The sequence below is a fragment of the Cottoperca gobio genome, chromosome 10 (assembly GCF_900634415.1).
Source record: "Cottoperca gobio chromosome 10, fCotGob3.1, whole genome shotgun sequence".
Taxonomy (NCBI): domain Eukaryota; kingdom Metazoa; phylum Chordata; class Actinopteri; order Perciformes; family Bovichtidae; genus Cottoperca; species Cottoperca gobio.
Window position 1 is genome coordinate 4,349,568 of NC_041364.1, and position 26,353 is coordinate 4,375,920.

General features: G+C 41.2%; 1 protein-coding gene across 2 annotated transcripts in view; it reads left to right on the forward strand.

The window, feature by feature from the left end:
* Positions 1-25,497, forward strand: part of pdgfc (platelet derived growth factor c) — a 40,474-nt gene extending 14,977 nt beyond the window's left edge. Inside the window, exons 2-6 of one of the 2 annotated variants that reach the window (XM_029441703.1) lie at positions 11,308-11,500; positions 16,218-16,398; positions 23,108-23,315; positions 23,450-23,670; positions 24,350-25,497. In XM_029441703.1, the coding sequence (XP_029297563.1) occupies positions 11,308-11,500; positions 16,218-16,398; positions 23,108-23,315; positions 23,450-23,670; positions 24,350-24,463 (917 nt within the window). In that variant the 3' untranslated portion in view covers positions 24,464-25,497. The remainder of the gene's footprint in view (positions 1-11,307; positions 11,501-16,217; positions 16,399-23,107; positions 23,316-23,449; positions 23,671-24,349) is intronic. The other variant, XM_029441704.1, reaches the window with a different exon arrangement.
* Positions 25,498-26,353: the final 856 nt, after the last annotated feature.

Below are 26,353 nucleotides of genomic sequence, written 5' to 3' on the forward strand. Positions count from 1 at the left end.
GAGGGAGAGAAGGACATGAAGCGATTCATCAAAAGATTTCACAGGTCGTAACTTTGCTTCCTAAAACTTGTATACACTCCAGTGTATTTCTTTAAACGGTGCCGCTGTAGTGTTTGTAATTTGAATCCTTTGGAAACCCTTGGAATGAATAGATCCATAGAGAGCTGCTCTATGAGCAACATCGCAATTATACAATAATTGTATTCCCCTCTTATGGGAATTAACTTGCAGACACTAAGTCACTGCACTTGCCTGCAGACGTTTCCCCCTCAGAAACATCAATTTTCCAATTTTCTAATCCTCAAATTGCTACTCATGTCAACTCTGAAGCTCCAGGTACAAACTTGCTGGCTTTAGTAAAGTCAGCCCTTTGGCTAGTTGTTATGTTGGGATGTATGCACAGACATTGTTCCCTGGAGTTTGGAGGCTTTGCTTTTGGTTTTGGCATTGATGGTGGAAAGTGGACTGGGTGGTGACTAGATTATTAGCAATGGAAGCTTTTGTGCAGTTTGAATCCTGTGAAAAAACTTGGGCAGTGAATTAAATACACTCGTAACCTCTTTCAACAACTGCCGTCAAAGTGCTTTTGACCAAAGCAAGAAAGCGTGTCTGTAGTGGGGAGCAACAGGCCTGTATCTGTGTGAGCCAGAGGTCCCTTGGTAAATAGAGGTTGAAAGGAATATACTTTCATTAGCCTGAGTTCTGCACTGCAACGCTTCTTCTCTAGACAGCTGGGCTAAAAGGTTACGAAGGCTCGGAGGGGTGGCCGTAATTAGAGATCTGGGGCAACCCGCTTCAAGAAATCGATCCGTATCTGGAAGCAGAGCCGGAGACCAGATCATTTTATTCTTAAACTGACACAATTACAATGTTATTTTCCTTGTCTCTTTGTCTGCAGCTTTGGATTAATCATTCAATTTGCCACAGCTGGAAATCTCATCAGACCTTTGAAGGCTTCACCCAGATTTGCTTGCATTGCACGGAGCTTCTTAAAGGGTTGTTCACAGGTTATGTTTGCCGTATAAATTGTTAGATTTTTTTGGAATTCCAGACAGCTGTTGTGATTAGACGGATATAACTTTGTGGCTTCAATGCTCACATTTGTTTTAAGAGCTAGCAAATTAATTACAGCGAGCACTGGGAGGTCTATGTTACTTGGATTTTCACGATTTAAGACTAAAGATTAAGATTAAAGTAATGGGATAAGGAGAGGAAGATGTGTGAAGACAGATTTACTCAGTGTGTGAACTTGGCCGTTATCCAAGTTGCAGCCTTAGATTCAAGCGCAGATATGTGCGGTCCTAGATCACTTTAGAATTCATTAGTTGGAAACCTTATTGACCTCTTCCAAACTAATCATTGCAGATTTGAGTGCGTTCGTCTTGGAGCCAGGGAGCTACAGTGTGTATTGTGATCAGCTATCAATCCTCTCAGCTACGTTCCTTTGCGAAACGTGCATTTCTGATCAGTCGTAATCGCAGTGTCTGGATCTGGTATGGCAAAGCTGTTTTGCAATCTGGCTCGCCACAGATCAAACTGTAATTTTCTCCAACCATCCAGCTGTCCAGCTCACAGATGTGACTACAAAGCAGCCCGGAGCTCCCGTCCACAGCTGTGGAGTGAAGTTTAAAAAAGATGTGGTTCATCTGTCAACGCCTGGTTCCCAGCCAGAAGGGGAGGTTAGTCTCGTATCCCAGTGTTTGTGAGAAACGTATTGCCGCCTTTCAACTTTTGTGCTAAAACTATTATTCTAGCCACTTCACAATATTTAACTTTGATATTGATTCTGAGTTTGACAACTGACGGGGAAATGGAGGTTGGTATGTGGCACCCTACAGCAGCCTTGATTGTCATTTGAAGAGAGAAACAGAAACTTACAGGTCGGGACCTATACATGTCAGACAAACATAAATATATATTTGTGCATATAAGATTATTTCTCTTGCTTTTTGAATAATTTAGCAACTGCTGTGGTTCTTTGTTTGGTTCCAGTTTTCTTGGTTATTGCTGTCGAGTTTCTGCACTGTATCTCCTTGAGATCGTCAGTGGCATTGTGACGTCTTCGTCCCTGAAATGTTCTATTGTTGCCCCACCTTTCTTTGATGTACTTTATGTTATGAATAACCTAATAAATCAAACATTTTATGTCTGATTTTGGTGCTGATGTTATGTCTAAATCCAGACTCGGGTGCTCAGACGCAGAATACGAGAGGGTCAACACAAATAGACGGCCGTAGTGAAAGGACTGACACTCAATCTTCCTTTTGCTGGATGCCAAACACAAGTGTGGGCACTAATTAGAGGCTCCAAGAAATCATTCAGAGGCTGGGAAGCATTGTAACCTGAGGAGAAGCTGTTGTGTGGTGACGAGTTTCAGTCACTGTGCTGAACGGGGCCAAAGCCTGAGGGGGTGAAAGACTCGAGTTTAGCTTTGGTGTGTCTGCTTTTCACACAACGTCACATTTGCTTGCACACTACTGTGCTTTCACTACCATTAACAGCCTGCAGCTGTGGCTTTACAAAACCTTATCGCAATTTGTAATCATTTCTCAGATAACACTTTGTGCATTGCATCAAGGGTGCGTTTCATAGCAGTTATGGAAGTTAAATCCTGCATGTGCTCGGGGGCTTCTCATGTTATTCAACTCTGGCTATTTTTAATGGAAGAATTAACTGGATGTTGGTTTGTGTTGGTTTATTGTTTTCTCTAGCAACTGAGAGCCACGTTATATTTATCATATTATAAATATCAGAACATCTTTAAATGAGGTGGGATTAGTTTGAACTGATTTTCACCTGAATTATTCCTACATATCCAAAAGTTAATGTGTCCTGCAGAGCACACGCACACGCACACTAGTGGTATCAGGTTAGGTCATTTGATAGAGGTGCAGATGTTTTGCCTCTGCAGCAGGTGCCAACAGATGTCGCTCCTGCCCACTTGTCCAAGTTGACCTCAGAGTTAAAGAAAGACCACCCTTTAGTCAGGCAACCTCTGAGTGCAGCACCCCTGCTGCAAATGATCTGTCCTGCTAAAGTGTTCCTGAGCAGGTCATTACCCCCCCGCCCCCTTCAGGCTCACTGGTCTGGCCTCCCTGTAGATAGAGGGGCGTACAAATGGAGCATTTCATTGCAGAGATCCATAAAGTATCACATTATTTTACTCTGACACAGCAAAACCAAAGGGGTTCAATGCTTTCAGTGCTGGGACTGATTACATTTCTTGTGACCTTTGACCCTCACACTTAAAGGGCTTTCACGGGTCATATTTGTCCACCTGTTGTCGACAGAAATGGAAGTTTAAGAGGTTTAAAAAGTGAAGTCGACAGGTGAGAGAGTGGTACACTTATAAGCAAATGCAAGATTATTAGTGTAATGTTTTGCATTTTTCCCCTCTTCATGATGTCTGAGAGCCATGCGACTGTTTGTCTTAATGGATCTTCACAAGTCTCAGTAAGCTTCATGTCAGGATCTTATCTCCTCCATGACCAGTGATGTCACTCATGGGCCTCGTCAAACACAGACACAGACTCTTCTCCTCCGTCATACAAACCTGGGTTTCTCTTTTGAGGTGAAAAGGTTGTTTTTTTTATTGCCCGAACAATGAATGCTGAAATTTCTTTTAAAAACACAAGTAAAATGTGTTGACTGGATAGCACACTGTGACTACATTGCAGCAGTTGTGGGTGAGAGGACAGTTAGTATTGGTGAGCCCCCTAGAGGTTTTGGGCCCAACTGCATTTGCACACTCTGCACGTCTAATAGCTGTGCCGGAGCTTTCATGACACGCATGGCATAATATGAAACACCAGAATATCATTTAAATGAAATATACTGATTATAAATTAATTTGCTCAAGGGCACTTCAGCAGTTTGCAGTTGTTGATGGACACAGTGATCAATATTATCTGTGAAGCTCTGCCATAAGCCTCTAACACTGGGCCAGTCTTGTGTGGAGATAAGAAAGATTATGAAGCTTTGAATCTTCCTGTCAATCAAACTGTATTGATTTAATATAAATCTTCAAATATTGAAAGAGCTTTATTCACACTTACGGCTATTGAAATACACACTACGTACACACACATATGTATACACAATGTGCACAGTACATGCATATGATAAATATAAAGACCGCTCAAATTGCATCAAACAGGGCAAGTGGAGATGTTAGTGAATTACACTACATGCATTCAACACTGATTATATTGTTGAGACAAGTGTCTGTTTGGCTGTTATCTTTCTGCCCTTATTTCAGCGACCTCTGCAGGGAATTTGGGTGTCAGACCTGTCACACCTGCTTCCTCTTCGGCACAACTCACAGGAGCATGTGCCAGGCAGATTAAATCGCTGCAGAAGGGTCCCACGCAGCCAAATTATTTCTTAATGGTATGAAAGATTCCCATGGCGTGTTACTGCCCCTTTTTTGCCCGACTGACTGTAAACCCAAAAGCAATAAATATTCTAAGCAGGGAAGGGAATTTACTGCACCTGTAGTAACCACTGCACCGTCTTAATAAGCAACAGATGTTGGAGTGATTGCATCGAGCCTGAAATGCATGCATTGAAAAAGAGGGAATTCTTCGGTTGGTACAGTTTCATCACCTGAGCAAATGTGCTTCAACTCTGTTGCTCAGGGCTTCGCATTCATTTTGATCTACAGGTAAGAGGGCTGAAATTAAAAACAATCTGGATTTAGTGTTACAGTGACTCGGCTGCCGATTACCGGACAGGAAATAGCTGTCGTGAATGGTTATACATGATGCATGAGGCTGCTGGGAGAACACCGTGTAGTACTGGACCAATCTTTAGCCCATAATGTGTGAAAATAACATTGTATCCTTATTAGTGAGCATATAAAATAACCCCCATGGCAGTGCAATCCATAACAATTTGATTTGGCCCTTGTGGTATGAGAAGTTTAACACATTTTAGGTCTTTTTAATTCTTTTCCAGAACCAATTGAAGTGGCAGTTCCCCTTTAAAAGTATCTCGTCTGACCTCATATTTGAAGCAGGCAGATATATTTATTGCTTTCTCAGGGTTGAATAGTGGTAGGCCAGAAGTTCTCCAGAAGAAAGGCATAGTTATGTCTACTATATCATGCAGTATGACCACCACATAAACTCCAAAGCTAAGGGCCGATGTAGTGAGACACTGTAATGATATCCTGTGAGGAAAAATGAATTTAGTGAGCCTAACAGAAGCCAGAATGAATGTTTCTCATTCCTCCCCCTCCTTTTTTCACGAGAAACATGCAGCAGTCTGGACAAAGGGGCAGCTCTCATTAGTTAATCTGTGCTTAAAGGCATGTAACATGTATTAATGCTTCTGCACATGTGTCTATGCATGGGCTTTTCAAGGGGGTGGGGGTTTGTTTGTGTATAGATGTACCTTATTGATCCCAAATTAGGAAATTATTGTGTTTACAAGTTATCAAGGGCTTGGCACAGGTGTAAACATACACAGTAAATATATCCTGGATAGTCATTGTGCAGTCTTCTGTGTTTATTCATGTATAATTCTCTTTTATCCTATGTTTTGCTATTATCATCCGTAGTAGTAGTAGCAGCAGTAGTAGTGGCAGCAGCAGTAGTAGTAGTAGTAGTAGTAGTAGTAGTAGTAGTAGTAGTAGTAGTAGTAGTAGTAGTAGTAGTAGTAGTAGTAGCAGTAGTGGCAGTGGAAGTAGCAGTAGCAGTAGTAGTAGTAGTAGTAGTAGTAGTAGTAGTAGCAGTAGTAGTAGCAGCAGTAGTAGTAGCAGCAGCAGCAGTAGTAGTAGTAGCAGTAGTAGTAGCGGTAGGCTATTAGTAGTAGTAGCAGCAGTAGTAGTAGTAGCAGTAGGCTAGTAGTAGCAGTGGTAGTAGCAGTAGTGGTAGTATTAGTAACTATTACTACTAGTAGTAATAGTAGCAGTAGTAGTAGCAGTGGTAGTAGTGGTAGTAGCAGTAGTATTAGTAACTATTACTACTAGTAATAATAGTAGCAGTAGTAGTAGTAGCAGTAGTAGTAGGCTAGTAGCAGTAGTAATAATATTAGCCTAGTAGTAGTAGGCCTAGTGGCAGCAGTAGCAGTAGTAGTGGCATCAGTAGTAGCAGTAGTAGTAGCAGTAGCAGTAGTAGTAGCAGTAGTAGTAGCAGTAGCAGTAGTACCAGTAGTAGTGGTAGTAGTAGTAGTAGTAGTGGTAGTAGTAGTAGTAGTAGTAGTAGTAGTAGTAGTAGTAGTAGTAGTAGTAGTAGTAGCAGTAGTAGTAGTAGCAGTAGTAGTAGTAGTAGCAGTAGTAGCAGTAGTAGTGGTAGTAGTAGTAGTAGCAGTAGTAGTAGTAGTAGCAGTAGTAGTAGTAGTAGCAGTAGTAGCAGTAGTAGTAGTAGTAGTAGTAGTAGTAGTAGTAGTAGTAGTAGTAGTAGTAGTAGTAGTAGTAGTAGTAGTAGTTGCACATGGTTCTCTGCATATGCGCTCCAGTTTTGATTTGGCAGGGGAAAGGTTAATGTTTAACAGCATGAACAGTTCACCCACTAACGTGTGAACAAAGCACAATGGCTGCACTGTATAGGCTCCTATTTATTCAGAGTCACTTCCTCCCTTAATAGCCGGCTCTACTTTCCTCACAGAGGAAGAAAGTAGGTCAAGGAAAAGTCATGTTTGAGGTAATTCACTCTTGGGGACTGCTGCTCTGATCATTAGATGACATTGGTTAACCCCAAGAGTGAGGTCATTTTCAAGTCAAAGTTACACCCAGAATCCGGCCCGACCGGTAGCGTGTCTCCGCACTTGACAGTGTTTGGAGGGTAAATCAGAGAGGGAAGATATCAATGGGAAAAAGAGAGAAGCATATAGTTTTAAAAAAAACATAAAGAAAAAAAGCTTCAGGGAAAAAGGAAGGAGGTTGGTGTGTGACCTTGTAGATCTTGATTAAATATTGGTTTGCTGATGTTCTCTGAAGGAGCACTCTCTTAAGGAGTTTCTGCTTTGATGCAAGTGAACAAAAGATCCATAGCAAAGAATCCCTCGGATAGTTCATTCTTGAGCTTCATGCACGAAGACCTGAACCGAAGAGGAATGCAAAAACATTGTTCCCCCACCTACTGCAATTACTTGTGATGAGTGCGTAAGGATTAGACAGGATATTTGCAGACTTTTTGGATTAAGCATGATTTCATCCATGCAGATCTCTAGAATACCTTTTCATCAGGATCTAATGCTTTCATGTCCAGACCTTTTTTGCTTCCCCCCCCCCCCCACTTTCTCTGCAACAGCAAGCTCAGATTTTCCTTTCACATTCTCGTCTTAATTTACAGTCTTAATAAAGTTTGCATTCCAGTCATCATTTAACAGATTCTCAACACAAAGAAAGCCCTTAAAAGCCTTTTAGAAGCAGACATCTATTTGCGCAAATATGCAAATAGATTTTTGTTGTTTTTTATATTATTACCACATGTACACCTACCTTGCAATACAGTACATCTGGACTCATGTATTAAAGAATCACTTTTTTTCTAATTATTCATCATGCACTTTATGAGCCTGTGTGTTGGCGCTCACAGTAATGGGGATGTAATTAAAAACATGTCATTGTGATGGAGGGCCAAGCTTTAATAGCATGAAAGTTATCGGCTTGTTTCCTCCTGAGCCAGCAAATGGATATAAAAACAGCCAATCAAACCCAGTGCGATGCAGTTACTTCAACCAAAGACTAAAAGAGTAATCAGGCATTTGTTTCAGTCGCTTCTACAAAGAAATCCTCAAGCACAACATATTGCGTTGAGGAGGCGTTTTATCAAATGCTACAGATAAATGTATTATCAAAACGTTTGATTTGCCTGTTAAAGGTGGCCCTTGTTTGGTACGCAGTTTGTACCTGAGGCCAAACTCTTCTCACAGTTATGAAAGAGCCCGTTCATTGAGAAGTCGTGCCTGGGCTTTGTTTTGCTTTGCATCTGGCACACTGTCATTCAATCTGTTCACACCTGGCACACCACCAAACCCAAATGAAAACATCAAAGTGATATCTACAATCTGAAGTAATTGTTTAAAAAAAAATAAAAGTGTCAATGTTGTTATATCTACTTACTCTAGCCAGGCCAGAGAAACTGGATGTCATCGAGTTACATCTTGATAAAAATGCTTTAAAAAAAATTCAATTACAGAAGGTTTGGATGCCTTTCTAATAACAACAAAACACAAAGTTAAAAGGAAACTGTCCATTCTGAAAAGCAAATAGATAATAGATAATAATTGACTCATGCATTAGTTTAACAGTTGACGTCCACCTAACACCTCAGCAACCAACCGGGCACAGCAGGCCTGTAAAGCTGTGTATTTTCCACATGTTGAAGTAGCTTTACTTAAATTAAAAGCATTTAAAGAAATTGGAAGGCGGTATCTTATTTTAAATTTGCTTTCCAAATCCTGTTCTAGCCGATCTGTCCTGTTTCTAACCAGCCAATGGTTACGTTACGTAAGACACATCCTAAAAGCCTTTTCCTCCTGGTTTGAAAATATGTATAACAATAAACAATAAAGCATAAATCTAACTTCTTGCTTGTGCAAGTATAAAAGCTAAACATCCAAACAACAAGGACAAACTATCTGTACACTACAATAAAACACAACTGATAGAAATCTGCCAGACAGTTGACATTTCAGCCTGTTTTTGTTTGATATTTAGGACACTTTGGGCGTCATGCAGAAAGCGATATAGAACAAATTCCCTCCTATTTTTGTTCTTGTTTTGTTATTACACCATCGATTTCTGGGATTCACCAATGTTAACTTTTTTTTAAAATGTTAATATCTCTCTCTTAAGATAAGAAAAAAGCATCTTGTTTTCGTCCAATGCAAAGAAACATAAGATTTCTCTAGTGTTTAGGGCGCGTTACTTACAGCATGCTAATAATAAACAATCTCTTAACAGAACATTAGAAGAGAATACAAGAGAAATTTAAGAGAAAATTGCTGCATGAGGAGAATCCTCTGTATAGCACATACAGCGCCCTGTAAGAATGGAAAAGTTGTAGGTGTAGCAGCAGGGGGCTGACCTTCAATTCTCTTTGAATTGTGACTTTAAATGATGGTGAAAGACAGACAGTGCCCTGCTAAAGTTGGTTTAACTCACTTTCTCTCAGTAACCCCTCCTTCAGACACACTTGTTGTCCTTGGAGCCGTACTAAGAAACTCAGAGTTGCTGTGGAACTGTTATTTGACATTAAACAGGGTGAGGACATGGCACAAACTCAACCTGTCTGTGTTTGTGTTTCTATTGCAAGCAAATAACCTCAGAATGAATCATCCTCCGGGTCTGAATCACATCCTTAAATCAAATTTATGGCAAAAATAAAAAAGTAATCAAGCTCAAAATGTTTTCCAAATATAAATGTGTCTAACAAGTTGCGCTAGGGAAATGGTTACTCATCCGTTTAATGCACTAACAAACTTCCAGCAACATACTCCATCTCATGAGTGCATTAAACTCCTGCTGGGCCGTCTGACTTCTAGACGCATTGGATGGGTTTATGAATACTGAACGTTCATCAGTGGTACAAAAATAAATGCTGCTTTAACAAATTGATGATAGGTTGGGGATGGGATGCATTTATCAATGTAATCCCTGAGACAGGAACACAGAGCACAACATGTTTACACTAATAACGGTGAGCCCGTGTTGAAGTATATTGTTGTGACAATTATGTGAAACATGGTTTACCGGAGTGTTGACAAGTGCTACATATGGAATTTTAATACCTACTGTAAAATGTAATGACCGTGCAGGGCCTGTTGGCCTCGGTAGTGCATTTATCATTCGCATAGCCTTAGAGCACAGCAATCTTTTATAAGGGCAAACATATAAAGATTGTACCTATTTGAAGCTAAAATGTAGTTGTATCCTCATGATTGTTTGCACTTAATGGACAGAAGCAGTCAGCTAAATGAACTGTAATGTAATGTAGTATGAAGACACGCTGCTCTCTCAAGTGCAGCTACAGCAATACAACATTCTGTGAGTTTTAGCTGTACATTCAATATATGGCTCCATGGAAAGGGTTAGCCTAGCTTAGCACAACGTTTGGAGGCAGGGGGATACAATTCACGTGTAGAAATAGAAAGCGAGACATTTTAGTGAAGGAAATGAGCAGTTAACTTACATATGGAAGCCATTTCTTCACCAACAGAAGTTACAAGATATATAATGTAAATAAATGAGACTTATGCTGTTTCCTCCTAAGTCCAGTGCTTGTGCTAAGCTACACTAAACATTGTATTGAAGAGTGTTTCAGACTGTGTTACCATGCTGATGAAGGTGATTGTTCATGACAAGATATAACAAACGGCTACTTTGTATTGATTTTGCTTTAAAACATAACAAACAATATCTTTCTTCTCATGCACTGAAAACAAGTCCTGCAATGTGCACGGCTTCAGGGTGTTGTCATTGCGATAGTTGTGAGGCTCAGGTGGAAGTATCCCGGCGGTTTCTCTCCTGATGGGGCCCCCGGGGGGACGGAGTGACAAGCTTCCTCACTGTGATTAAATCGTGCAGCCTCGGGTCCCACTGGGCCGTAATGGCTAAATGAGAGGAGCTCGGTGAAACTCATCCGGCAGCGTTCCCTTTGAAATACTCTGCAATAAACTAATGTTTTAGACACAAATTATTGTGTTCAGATTTTGGCCATTCTTGCAATTCAACTTAACTAGTTTGATTTGTTGCTGTCAGACTGTCCATTCCACTCTGCTTTAACTTCACACACACACACACACGCACACGCACACACACACACACACACACACACGCACACCGGATCTACCTTTTCCACCTCTTGTGTTTATCAGAGCAGAGCCGTGAGTCTGACTCAGCTGCAGAGCCAGCCTTCTTTTCAAGAGGTCGAAGACTGTGTTTGCCTCCTCAGTGATTTCTGTCATGCGATCAATACCAATTGAAATGACATCAATAATGACAAATAACCTTCATGTTCCTTTAGAATTGAGCAAAAGCTTTATCTCTGCAGCAGATGTAGGGCTGTTTTTCTTATGTGTGGGTCTATTTTCTTGCCTGTGTGTGTTGAGGTTGAAGACACATCCCGATGAAACAACCCCTCTCTATACATGATGTGTGTAATGTAACACGCAGGTGTGGATCACGTGTCTGAGTAGTGCATCAAGCATAATGCATCACATCCCTTTGCAAGGTGTTTGACATGTTTATGTTTCAGATAATGTTTTCTCCAAACCACGCACACAGCTTCATCTGAACCAATCAAACTGCTACAGTGCTAAATATGTAAATCTCAAAACACAATCTGATTTCTGTTTAAGGAGTGCACGAGTCCCATCAGGAGAAGATCATAACAGTGTCCGGAGAGGGAATGCTCCACAGCCCAGACTTCCCACACACTTATCCCAGGAGCACCGTATTGGTCTGGAGACTAGTGGCGACCAATAACATGAAGATCCAACTCAGCTTTGATGAGAAGTTTGGTCTGGAGGACCCTGAGGATGGAATATGCAAGTAAGAACATGAAGTAGTAGATTCATACTAGTATCTCTAGATGGAAATGTATATGTTTTGTCTTTTATAAAGCAATGTCCTGCCGGTCATCCCGTCAGTGTTTCTCTAAACTAACATCCTGATCGATAGCAGTAGACTTTTTCATTTATATCTGGGAATTGGACAAAGTCGTTTTAATAATGTATTATAATATATATTTTTAAATGTTCCTATCCTTTCCTATGTTCCTGTCCTCTAACTAACTTTCTAGTCCAATGTAACGTGTGCAGGGTGCTTCACACTGATTCAACAAAAACCTGCACATGACCTACATGACATGACAAAACCTACATGTGTATTCTTTAAATGGTTTATAGATGTGATGTCAAAGGTTCAGAATAAGCAGCTTCTTTATTGTCTAAATGAAAGTGTTCTCTGTGACGCTTGATGCAAAGACACGTTTCAGCAGTCAGCACAGTTTTTCATTAAAAGTTTCCTCTGCTTGGCCAGCTCTCATCCAATGGGGGCTCCCCCAGCTGGCATGCCGGATACATGTTGGGCCGGGTTAAAGTTGTCTGTGTCCTCCATCTTTAAAGATTTAGAGCCAGAGTGTGGCCATTTGTGAAATTGCCTTTGGTCTGCCGTGGCAGCTCGTGAATATTGAAAACCCATCAGTGGAGTGATTTGTTTCACCCGGGACACCCTGATGACGTGGTTCAGAACCGGCACATTTACCGTGCTGGATTCGATATTTTTAGCTGCGCACGTGATTGTTCAGAAGACACACCCTCTGGCTGGCAACACCCGGACACACACACGCAGTACATCCTCGGCTTTATTGAGGAGCCCACTTTCAATTACTGCCTGGCTTTGCCTCTGTTGCCATTCAATTTTAAACGGGGATCCCGAGCCCCCACGATCGATTTCCCCTCAGTGCATTATGCTCAGTGCTTGCTGTCAATATATCACAACTGACTGGTTAGCATGGAGGAGCCCAATCACTGCAAGGTGGAGAAGACCCAGGGGAAGGTGACCTCACTACTCATTCCTGGAGAGCCCCCTAAAGGAGGACAAGGGGAATGACAGTCAAAGGTTTATGTTGGACTAGAGGAAAATGTGTCTTTTGAGAATTCTACTAGACATATGAGGAAAGTAAAAGATGTGAATCAGTTTACTTCTGTTCCAGTGAGAGTTCCTGAGCATTTACTTCCATTTATTAATGTAGTGTTTGTGATTCTGACTCAGATTTAAGGTTATAATTCTGGTTTGCAGCTGATTTAATTGTCTGTTGCTGTTAATTGTGCTGCCATCCAGGATTAAAGCCCCTGTTTAACAATGTACTTCCTGTATCCTTCCTGAAAACAAACAGTATATAAGTGCAGGTAATTCGAGCCCCCCACACCTCTGTGCACGTTGACGAATGAGGTTAGTATTTCTGTCTAAACCCCATGAGGGAAAGTTCACGGTGGGGCAGGGTGCAGAGTGAAAACGTTTGTGCCGTCCTCACTGTACAAGACTGCACTAGTCGGCGTCCCAGGGGAGAGAGGCGAGAGACAACAACAACATCCTTTTCCAGGGTCATGCATGTCGTTCCCACTCTCACATTTCTTACTCCTTCCCCCAGACTGAGGCCCAACAGGTTTTGATCAGATCCCAAGATACACACTCTTGGCAGGGTTGTTAGACAGATGAATGCAGCATGCAATCATAAGCAGAAACAGACACAAGTTCACAAGTCTCTTTTCTCTCACCCTCTCTCCTTCTTTCTCTCTCAAATACACACACACAGACACACACTGTCGCAGATTCACACACTCCCGCACACTAGCCCCTGGCCTGGTGTGCATGTCTACTTTATCTTTCACGTGTTAAAACATTTTAAAATAATGTCCCCTTAGAACACTCCACTGTAACGGCTCTTAGCCTTGTGCCACTGCACAATGAGATGAAAAATCATAATCTGTTGTCCAGTGATTCCCAGCAATGGCAGGGGATAAAACAAACAACAGTAGGAGACGTGTTCGGCTTTTGGTAGAGAGCCTGGAGCGAGAAGCCTTCGCTCAGATGAGAGGGAGGCTGTGTAGTCGACTTGCTCATCTGCTATGCTGTTTGTCTGTGGCACGATGAAAAGCATTCTTACCAAATCCACTGGAGGAGAGGCATGTTGGAGAGGGATTGGTCTTCCCGGTTGGCATGGCAGCAGAGTCGTGCTTCACGGGCTCACAGGCAGGACTGTTCTCGCGAAGGGATTCACGCTCTCTGTCTTTTAGTCTGAAAGGAGAGGACTGAAAAACAGCGTTCGTGTTGCTAATCTGCGTCATGTCGGTGCTAGATATTGCATCTATTAATAATATACAAGGGGGAAACTGTAGGAGAAAGCTTTGTGAATATTAAACACAGTTTCCTTGCAGTGTGCAGGAAGGTAATCCTATCTGCTAGTACTGTATACAATTCCTTTGTTGTTCTGATCCTGTTCACTGTGACTGTACATACAGTTTGGTATGTATGTCAGTGCATTTGTAAATCTGAGAAACCGCTGTTGGACATGGTGATTCTGAACACATGGCGATGTGTAATGATCAGGGCGTCCTGCATTATTGATGAGCCATCTGTCAGAGCTCTGGAGCTGTCTGAGGAAAGAGGAAAGCGTCTCTCTTCACTGACCTCCACTGAGAAGGCAGAGAGAAGCTAAACTGATATTTCATCCCGTTCCAAAACCATTTCATGCCAGTCTGCTTTGCATTTATGTAAATGAATGTTTTACAGTTGGTGCAGTTGACTCGCATTTGTACATATCCACTGAAGATATGGTTTTGCAAAAGAACACTTTCAGTTTTAACTTCCCCCCCAATATGTTTGTTTGTGCAGAGTAAAAACTTCCTGTGTAACCTTTCCAAGTCAAATGCAGCAGAGTCAGTAAATGTATCGACCCCCCCCCCTCTCCCTTCTCCCCCATCCCATTCAGTTTATTTAACATCACAGAAAATCCATATTTAGTCTTTCTCATGTCTCTCGTGTTGTTTTATTGAAACCAGCTTGAACTGAATCTGTCAAGCCAGTGCAAAATGCAAACAATGTCCGTCAAATCCAAATATCCGAATTGGCAGCACTGAATGAGAGGTTAGCGTGCCTGTTGACGCAAATGGCAAAGTGATTAATCCCAGACTGTGAAGAGTCAGTGAAACAAGGCTGTATTGAATGAAGTGCAGCCACTGGTTACACACACAGGTATAAATAATAAAGGCTGAACTCCTGAACTGCGTGTCTTAAGTGCTGAGGTTGGGCGTTGTTAGCCTTGGCACACCAAAGGAGTCTGGAGCATGGCCATGTTCTTCTGCCCTTCATAATGTTTACTGGTATTGTGGGTTGGAAGGGTGAGGAGAGAAACTGTCATGTGACTGCAGGGTCGGAAAGTTGGATCTGCACAACAAACAAAAATGGTGCTTTTGATAATGTTCTTCTCAAATGAAATCCATATCAGTATTTTCACTAACTCGTTAAACCCATAACATCATGTTAAAACTAAGTATTATTTAACAACTGCATGGGGATTTCTTAGATGCAATGTTTGATTTACAACCACCAATAGCGTCTGCAGTTTTCAGCGATTATTCATTTTACAGATGTGTGATTTCAACTCTGTCCAGTTACACGGGTTATTTATGTGGGTGTTGAAGAAGCTGCCCGGGAAGCAGACAAATCTGTGAGCTCATCGCATTTGTGATTGGTCTGGCGATGTCAGGCGATCGAAGCTGAGCTGCAGTGTCGGTGAAAGTAGAAAAGAAAAATAGAATTATGACACAAAACAGAAATCATGTAAATTTGATGATTTACAAAGTGAGTTTTGAGCAGAGTTCAGGTAAAGAGAGCTGCAGTCTCCCACAGTGAACATAGTGCAAAGTACAGCACAGTATTATTAGCTCAAGGTTTAATTAAAAACTATATTTCAATGACAACATATAGCATCTGTGTAATAGTCCTGTCAAAAGGCTGCATCTGCCATAACAGCTGCACAGTAAGAACAGCACCACCTGAGATGTGTCCTCCACACACTGGCTCTCTTCACTTCATTGTTATTCATTTAATTCAGGCAGTAAATAAGAGACTACTCTCTTGTAACCTTTTGTTTTTTTCTAAATGAGGTCAAACCTTTATTTCCCTGGGCAGTTTTATTGATATTAACAATCTCAGCTTCAGACGGGGCACGGCAGAGCTGAGGAGACAGCGCCATGGCTGCACATTAAAGGTGCCGGAGAGCTTACAACAAGCAACAATACAATTAAAGTGAACTATCATGCATGTGGAGAGGTCTCAATCTAACACATGAGCTCAAGCAAAACCCAGTAGTGGGTGGAAGTTGTGGTGTAATTTAGACTAAGAGCATTTTGTGATCATGGAACGCAGTAGGTTCAATAACTTGTTATATCTTCTGTTCTTGCTTTTCACAATAAAAGCCCTAGATGTACTGCATCCCTGCTTACCAGATGGAACTTAAACTCACTGAGCTTTTCGCTCGAGGCAACTCAACAATATCTTACCCTGGTCCCTCGAGATACTTTATAAGTGCGTCAAACATCTCGGGACGGGAAGTGCATTGCCGCCTCGCCAGTTAAAAACACAACAATGCACAATCAACTTGTGATCAGATCACAAAAGATGCATGACAATGCCGGTTGTAAACGGGGTCTTAGAAACTCAAATAATCAGTTTCTGCACTTTGTGTGTCTCACTCTACCAGATACGACTTTGTGGAGATAGAGGATCCGACTGAGAAAACCGTCCTGGGTCGCTGGTGTGGGTCACAGTCGGCACCAGCTAGTCACACTTCCAAAGGCAGTCAGATCAGGATCCGCTTCATCTCTGATGAGTACTTCCCCTCTGAGCCCGGATTCTGCATCCGCTACTCCCTTCTGCCTGTGGTACGTACAGTGTCAATAAGTCAGGAGATTGAAAATGTGCATTGTAAGTTATTGAGCGCTTAGCTGCCATAGCATTTCTTTTTGCCAACTTCAGGGAGGTCACATAGCAGTAAGTAATGCCTCTCCTTGCGAGCGCAATTAAAAATAATGTGCTTGTTGTGACATAACATGGTGACTTAACTTGCAATCATCTCTTTCTGCTTATGTGTACCAGAGGTTTAAAGCATCGTTGCGGAGAAATGATATAACATCTGGCACCTGTACCATACTTTCCTGTGTTATGATAGTGCACACAAGTCAGGGCAGCATACACTTACACACAGACAAAACTACATGTCCACAATGTTCTGCAGCGACTGTGGCGAGTACAGTATATAGTGTTACACAGCACACAACAAATAACAATCTATAAACTCCAAATGGTTTCAAACTCATGTCATTTTCTCATTTTCTGGCGCTCGTATTGTCTCCATTTTTAAATGAACGGTTATGTTCTATATATAAAGCGATAAGCCCTTTGAACCTCCACTGTACCTTTTTAGATCCAGTCTGACAGACGAGGTGTCTCAATGTCACTGATGGTGTTGCTCGAGATGGAGAAAATAAAGTGGCTTCACATTCACAGAGAGGTTCTCTGACCCTCAGGGGGGTGGGGGGATTCATTCAAGCCCCTGAAATGAAAGTAGGAATTAAGAGATGGAAGTGCTTTTTGTCTCGTTGTCTCTTCATGTTTTATCATCACATACAGTTGTTCAAAAGTAATGCCCCCTTTCATGTGTTCACAGAGATGCATATGTTATTGTACTCTATACTTAGCACTTAAATATCTTTCTGCTAACAAAACAACATATCCTTCTTTCTGCTCTAACATGTACAGAGCATAAGCTGAAACTCACCCAGTGCAGCAACAGCTTTGCTGAAGACGTGAAGAGCTCAAGCAACAATTTCAGCAAAACCAGCCCCCCCCCAATATTACTTCTTTTATGAGAACAAAAAGGACAAAGAGAGACGTCTTCTTCCTTTAGGGCCTCGTGACCTCTTACTCGACATCAGTCAGACATTAGCCCGATAATGAGACTGAATTGTCATTTTGTTTCACATCATTCACTCAGGGTGACATTGTGTTCATGTTGGGAGGAGGGGCGGGGGGGGGGGGGGGGTTAGTTTGTTCTGGTTTGAATGTACAGCTGCTCCCATCCATACTTGTCGCCATTTATATGTATGAGTGAGGCTATGTACGATTGCTTAACACACTGAAGATGTGATTCAGGAGGTCAAGAATCAGCTAGACTAGCTTGACATTTCCTTATCAGACAAAAACATCAGTTCATTGGCTGCATGCTTTGAATTTTAATGAGTGAGATAAAGCACTTCTGCCTCCAACAAATGTTTGCATAACTGTGAAGAATGCATGAAAAGAAACAGCTTCTGTGCCCGTGTGCTGGCCATCCTGATCCATCCTCTCCTCTATTCCTCGTTCTCTTTCCCTGTCTTGTTTCTGTCCCCGGTCTTGAGACCACACACACACACACACACACACACACACACACACACACACACACACACACACACACGCACACACATAGAGACAATCCATTCGTCCCCGCTGCCTTCACTGACAAAAGCCCAGAGATAAACCGAAGAGACGACTGCCATGTTTTAACCTGTCATGTTTTTAGTTCTGTTCACTTGCTCTAAGTAAACATCTCTGCTCCTCATTAATCCCGAATGGCCTGCAGCACTGTGAAACCTGACAAGCACAAATAGGCAACTGAGGTCACTGATGGCACTTTGTATTCTGTCTGTAACTTTCTGTTCTGCTTCAAAGGCTTTTCACTTCTCTTAGTCTTCATGCACGTTATTATTTACGTTCTTTCTTCACCCTTAAAACCAAACACGACTGACACGCTGGAAACATACTGAGTGTCAAAGCTGTATGTCTCTGAAGACAGATGCGTTGAAAGAGAAAAGTGCTTTGTGTACCGGTGACTTGCTTTGTTGAGTTACTACAAACCACAACAAGTCACTGAAAACAAGGTTTGCTCAGCAAGTCTTCGTGTTAGGAATGAATTGCATCAAAGTGTATATTTACCACTAATATACTGCAGTAGTTTATGATGTTAGAGGCACAAGCGAGGTCTTTATTTAACTAATGGAGACGGAATTAGTCCAATAAGACACTTATTACAAGGAGTTTATCCAATTACGAAACCCCTGAAGACGAGTGAAGTGTTATCTAAAGAGAGATTCACTGCTGTTCTTTCTATCTGAGCAGCAGTCTACACTATACTAAAGTCTTTAGTGACATGTTTACACGTTTTAAACATTATTCGTCCTAATTATTAAGTTGGAAATGTCTCGATAATAGTGTTGATTCGATGCCTGAGTTTGAGCATCGTCAAGTAAAAGTCAATATTGTGCAGATAAATTGCAAACGCGTATAAAGACTATGGATCTGCCATACAATATCAACACAATACTTATTACATTTTAACTTGTTTTTCTACAAAACAAATGTCTTTATTGAAGAAAAGAAGTCCACACGCAGCTCTGTACAGACGTTTGCCTCAATGAAGTCTGAAGTTGGCAAATTATAAATCAGAAACTAATTTTATTTAGGAATAAGTACTAAAATAAATACAAATATTGAGGTTTGAAACCCAACCTTATTGTATGCTGTATTTTGTAGCTTAAAGAAAATCTGATAACTCTAAAATACTTTAAAGTAAAATGACTAAACTGTGGATGTTTTGGATTTGAAATGTCAAATTTGATTATTCTCCAGCAGAATGAAACTCTTCTACTGTGGTGTTCAAATGTCCGCCACTAAGTTTACGATGGAATAAGAGACCGGGGTTTATCTTTCATATTCCAACTCTAGAAGGTGCGGAAACCATGAAGGTGTGGGGGCGGTGGGGTTGGTGGGGGGGGGGGGGGGGGGAGGAAGCGTTGGCCTCTGCACGTTCAGTCTGGCTTCCCTTTGAACGCTCCTCTGACAGAGACGGAGCACGCTACAACAGCAGCACTCTGTTTCCTCTGTGGTCAACCAGCAGCTCCTGGAACCCCGTGCCACGCAGGGGCCAGCACTTTAGTTTATATTTAAACAAGCAATAATTCCTCCCCACCACTTCCAAAGGTGGGGGGACAAAATAAGACCCGGTCTGTAATTCACAGAAAGAGATTTTAGGGAAAGTGAGAAAGAGGTTGTTAAAACATAGAAGAGAAGGAGTCTGTTGGAGGGAGCGTGAGAGGTGTTGAGTGGCGGAGCAAACAAAACATGCATCATTGTCTCTGTGAGGTCCCAACGAAGAATCAAACCCTGCTGCTACCGAGGCACGGACATCCCTCCACCAGCTTGGTTTGTTTTAATGGAGTGAAGAGAGTTGAATAAGGGTGGAGGGAGAAAGGGAGTAAAGAAAATACATCATGATTAAAGCAGATGACTGGCAGGAGGCTCACTGTTGGCATGATGACATCGAGGTCTGTTTTTACACCAACCTCAATTACAGCGTGTGGCATACAGTGAGAGAAGAAAACGCTGTCTTCAACGCACACTTCTTGCTGCTTACTCAAAGCTCTCTTGCGCAAGGAAGCGGTTTGCAAGTGGGTATGAAAGAGAAGATATTGTTTTCCAGAGCTCTCCCAAGATGCTATTTCAGAAGTCTCATCTCAACATAGTTAGCTGAACCTGTCATTTTAGTTACCAGAAATAGGAGCGTGCGGTTGGTGCTGCATGAGAACAAAGAGATGCTGGAAATGAAGTAACTGTACAACTTGAAAACAAGGTTGTTTCCTGAGGGGCAGGGGTGCAGAGAGTTTGGCACAGATAAGAGGTACATTACAAGCTTTTACACTTTGACTCCGTCTTAGGTCACGAGAAGAATACAACACATTCAGCCTTTTAGCATTTAGAAAGCTGCGTGTGCTCTTTTCAAAAGTGATTTATTTTCACTTTACCTTGTAATCCCGTTACATATCCTACTTCTGCCTGTGCATATATATATATATATATATATATATATATATATATATAAATATATATAGCCTATGTATGTGCTTATATTGCAATGTTCATAATTGAAAATATGTTGGATAATTGGTTCAAGCCTGCCGTGGTCTGCTGGCTCAGCTATTTGTTTTTCATAAAATATTGATGTCAACTGCAACAAACAGAAAGCTAATTTTATTAAGGATTGGATTCAAGAGATTCTTTCCACTGTCTTGTCAGCTTTTAGGAAATAAGCAGTTCTGCACATGCCTTTAGTTTCATAATGTCAGACTCCTAGATGCAAAGGAAATAGCTACAATAGGACCTGTACTGACCCGGTGCCTCAGAAGACAAGATGCATCTGTCATGTCCAATCAGAATCCTGTCTATTCCAAGGCGTTGCTAAATGTTGTTCCACTCAATCTGTTCTTTAAACTGCCGTATTAATGCAAAAATGCTTTTGAGCTGTGTTGTTAAAAACCACCCATCATATATCTAAACATGTCAAATCAGAGATCTAGAATAATAAATGTATTTTAGTTCAAATGATGCCAATACTGGAAGTGCTCATGCATGAAGTGCTCAAAGTTGGTGGTCCATTTAAGCACTTTGTTTGTGAATTTCTTAAACGGGAGCTCTCATCTGCTACTTATGGCTTTATTCACACCATCTTGATGCGTCTCTGAAGAATTGCTCGGCTTCTTTATCTGAAGCCGAGCTTGCCGTGCGCCGCTAATTGGGGGAGTGTTGCACCATCGACATTCACAAGCTGTTAATGGCTTCCAGTCCACGCTGTACGCCGCTGCCAACGCTCAACTAATAAGAATGACAGCTTTCCTCTGTTGTCTGGGAAATACAGCTCTGCTCAGAGAATGAACTCTTCAATGTACTCTTACCATATATGACCAGCTCTGTGTCTGTTTATCACAGAAGGTGCCAAATAAACCAAAGATATGTTCAGTGGCGAAGAAGGCAGCCTCGTTAGAGTGAGTCAAATCTGTGGCAGGAACACAGCTGCGCATCAGCTGTATTTTTGCAGCCTGTGGTGCAGCCATGTCAAACCACTGGCATCTTCTTTTAAAAATCTATTCCTAAGGGATTTAGAGATTGACTGTATTACATGGATTATGCTGTCAATAAATCTTATGGTTGTTTTCTGTCCTACACCTTTTATTCAGAGTAAAAACACCCAGTACACTTGCTTTTCTGTAGTCAGGCTGAAACAATGACTATATATCTCTGGTGGTTTGTATAAATAAACACTTTTAAATGAAATAGTATAAACCACTTGGTGGGTAACTTTTGTCCAGGTGATCCAAGTTTTTAGCGTAAGTATTAAAAAATAATTAAACCACACATGCTTAAGTGAAAGTTAGTGCCATGGCCTCTGACTTAAAGCAAACTTTTCCTTTTCGAACCCACACGTCTCTCTGCATTCCTTTCTAATTCAGCCCTATAAGTCATCAAAAGGACGATACAGCTTCCTGGAATCATTTCTTCTTTTCAAACATTTCTGCCGCTCCAAAAGCTTAAAGACACAGCTGCCAGCAGTTGATGTTTTCAATGCTCTACAAGCTTTTTCTAAGTGTCACAATGTTGCCTTCTACCTGTCAGTCACGTAAGATTAGAGAGACCAGCAAGCTGACACGTTGGACAAACGCAACATCGCTTGGCTGAAAGGTTTAACAGATTAGTCTCTTCTTTCGTGGGAAGACCAACACCCAAAGGTATCAATCTTCTCTGTGCCTGCACGCTGCAGCCTGAAGGGCTGGGAGTTTGAAACAAAAATACTGCGCCCACGGGAGCTAAAGGGACAAATGTTATTATGCAAAGTGAGCAGAGGAGGTAACATTTGACAACTTAATAAATGATAGCAGTAAATCACATTAGCCTCTCATCTTCAGTGCATGGAATTATTTTTCGGATATCACTTGCACCCCGTTGGAGTTCATGATTTTAAGTTACATCCCTGCCTTCAATGCAGGATAACACATTTTAACGGAGGCAGGTACACAGCCAATATTCCCCCAGTGTCTGCTGCAGTTGACAGTTTGGATTATATCAACAAGATTGAAGTCCAATCAGTTCCCAGAATCAGTTGGCAAATTAATGCTTTGGCCAGTGTGGCAACGATTGGCATAATATTAGTTTGTCTGTAATCTTCAGAAGCTTAAATCACAACTTCTCCACACATTACCAGGTCTAACGCATGAAGCTTAAATTGGGTCCCAGCTGGCCTGGACGGTCATGGCTTCTGTTGAACTCAACTCAAGTCCAAACCACTGCAGCATTTAATGAGCCTGAACCCAATTTAAACACGTTTTTTTTTGTTTTACCCTGACCTCAAATGTACCCTTGCAGAGTCAAACTCCCTTTCTTTTTATACCTTAACAGTTTTTCACATTGTAGAAATAAAGCACATCCTGTCACTGCTGACAAAGTTGTTCCTGTTCTGGTATTCTTAACCGAGAGCAAACTCACAAGCTCTTAAATCTGTCTGTAAGAGGCAGAAGGTGCAGTGAAGTGGCTTTTGGCATTAAAGCTACAGTGTGTGTCTTTATATTATTCTGGCAGAGAAAAAATATGACTTTCTTAGTGTACAGATCCATTAAAAGTTAAAGCCTATGAAAGCATTGCATAGATAAATAGCCTACTGTGTTTACTGAATAAATGACCTTTCTTTTCCATCGCTCTCCATCTCATCTCCTGGTTCTCCCGCAGAGCGTAACAGAACCGGAATTCCCTGCAGTTCTCCCTCCAGCCCAACAGGGTATTGAGGAGTTGTCAGAGGCTGTGGCGGGGCTTGGCAGCGTGGAAGAGGTCATGAAGTACCTGGAGCCGGAGCGATGGCAGCTGGATGTGGAGGAGTTGTACAAACCTACATGGCATGTGCTGGGGAAATCTTTCATCCATAATAAGAAAGCCAGAGGTAGGACACTTAGAGACGTGCACCTTTTTATAATGAAATCCAAAAGCTGCAAATACAATATAATAGTTAACAATTGCAAACATGTCCGATGCACAGGAAATGATTCTGATCATGTCCTCTCTATATCTTTTGAGGAGGAGCTGATCTCAATCTGTTGAGGGAGGAAGTTCGACTGTACAGCTGCACTCCACGCAACTTCTCTGTGTCCCTGCGTGAGGAGCTGAAGAGGACGGATGCCATTTTCTGGCCAAGCTGCCTCCTGGTGAAGCGCTGTGGTGGAAACTGCGCCTGCTGCTCTCACCGCTGCTTCGACTGCCAGTGTGTTCCCGCCAGGGTAACAAAGAAATACCACGAGGTAAATATCAATTTGATCATGAAATACCAGGAACATGGAACATTTTGGAGAATGTTGAGACATTTGTCGTTGGATTATTAAATGAATGCCAGTTCAAAATCAAACATTTCAAAGGTTAAATTATGAAATTACTAGCAGGCAGAAAACTAAGATTGGATATGTTGTCTGAACCCTCTGAGTGGTTTAACATTTACTCTTGAATTGGCTGTGAATCTGTGGCCTTTCATAGTTCCAGCCTTCAACCAGTATTTCCAACAGCATAATGTAAAAGACTGATTGACCTCACATTTGTTGAATTTGGTGATTTCTGAACTGTCATATCGTGCCACACTCAGGCCAACTTCACATTTTTACTATACTCATAGCAACAACACTCTATGAAAAGCAATCTTGACATTACGTTGCAAAATACTATGTTACTTTTATTTCTTTGTCAGTTGCATAATTGGCTTTAGAATACATTTAATCACATTCAAATTGAAAGGCAGAAATGTGATGGGATTAAGACACTGGTATTATAAAACTGTCCTTTTAGGCCTTCAGTTAAATCCTTCACTCTTACTAAAACCAAGTGCATAGCTACACAAACTGGTTTCACTTCTAAATAATGTACCAACCGATGCTTTAAAGGAGGTGTTTGATGTCTGGCTGTTAACTAAAGTGTCCTCCTCTTTGACAGGTTCTACTGTTGAAACATCGGAGCGGTGTCAGAGGCCTGCAGAAGTCTATGACTGATGTCCTCTTGGAGCACCATGAGGAGTGTGCCTGTGTGTGTAAAGATGACTGGGACTGACCTCAGACGTGTAATAGCTGCCACTGGAATCGCACAGGACGCTAGAAATGAACCTCTGTAGCTGATGCAACGTTCTGTATCTCATCCACTTCCACGGGGAGCTAAACAAGATTGTCCCTTTATCCTGTTGTCCTTTCGCTAATTGGATGAAACAGAACAGACTGGAATCGAATAAGTCTTCTGAATGGATTTGACTGCTGTGGAATACCAATAGTGTGCTCTGAGTGCATTTTAGAGAGACAAACAAATTCACTGGAGCAGATCTGGACTATTACCTATGTGCTCTGAAGACTGTTTTTTCAGAGATTAGAACATTGAGGCGCTTTTGCCTCTTCTTGAGGTCTCTTTTAAAGTTCAGCCAGTGTGGGCTGATAGTGTCATGGAAAATGGGAGCTTCTTTGTTCAAGTGCTTTTTTTATGTCTATATGTGAGCTGGCTCCAGCTGCCTTACTCCCTCCGCTCCTCTATTATTACCATCGAGACAAAGAAAGGTGCTTTTTTCATGATCAAGTTTCCTTTGCTCCCCTCTTGTTTCACAACATATTTAATCTGCAGCCGCTGAAATGCCTTGCTAATGAGACTGTATTATGTGTAAATATTTAATTTACATTTTCTCTCTGTACTATCGTGCCTTTTCTACCAAAGATTCTCAAGGAGAAGATAAAAGTTGCACATGTAGAATCAAGCTGGGTGTTGTTTATTACAATTCTTCATTCGACCCATCTCAGCAATCTCAAACCTGCTTGCTTCAGGAATTCCTAGCGCCAAGCAATTATTGCTACATTTGAGATTGTTCATATTCAATATTTATTTGTTTAATGAAAGGGAAATTTAGGTCCACAATGTTTTGTTTGCTACATATGTCACATTACAGTAGTATAAGCCTTCAGTTTTCATTCTTAGTAATTTTACATTGCCATTGTGTTATGGATGCGGTTCATTTTCTGTATGCCAAAGTTATTTATCTCTACTTTTCAATAACTGTTTGTGTATTTCATTGTACTGAACATCAAAAATAAATTCTTCCATTTCTAATTGGAGGTACTGTACTTGGGACTGGTTAGAAAACAATAAAAAACAATATGCAAACGGTTGTATTTAGTCCTGAGGAAAATATCAATCAATGCTGGACAAACTCCCCAGGCATGGTGGTGGTATGGTATGTTTAGAAAATACTATATGTAGTTTCCGGTATGATATTAGTACGAGTAAGTGAGAGAGAAACTCTGATCATTGGTAAATATAGTAGGTTGAGAAGTTATTTTCAAAGTAAAGATGCCAAATGTATATCATTGCACAATTCAAATAAGGTGAAAAGCATTGAAGAAATGTGATTCAAGAACCAACATATCCAGTACAACATTTCCTCTAAAGCAAAATAACATAGTTAGTCCTAAATTCATTGAATGGATGAGCAGTGGAGGAGGAAAAGGTCATATGCATGTTGCTTTGAATTATTAATCTGATTTTCTTTAACACAATCCAGGGGGGTTTCATAACAGTAAATAATTTTGACTTTAAAGCATTCCTAAATGCAGTTTACAAGTACTTCAAATAACACACTTAAAGAGAACTTGGGTTCAATTTACCCATACAAAAAAGAGAATAGTTGAAACAAAATGATTAACAACCCTCTCTAAACATCTAAAGCATCGTCATTTAAATAGCATTGCATGTGCAAGCCAGCTGTAAAAAGCAAATGAGGAGCTACAGTAGATGAGCCTAACACAATTATCGTTATCAAGGCTTTATTTCTACTAATGATTATCTGCAGTACATAATTTGGGCCACCAAACCAAGGTTTATTGTGAACTTTTAACATGGTATCATCTGCATAGAAATGTAACAAAAATGTATGATGTTTCTAAATTGGCATATGCAACTTAATTA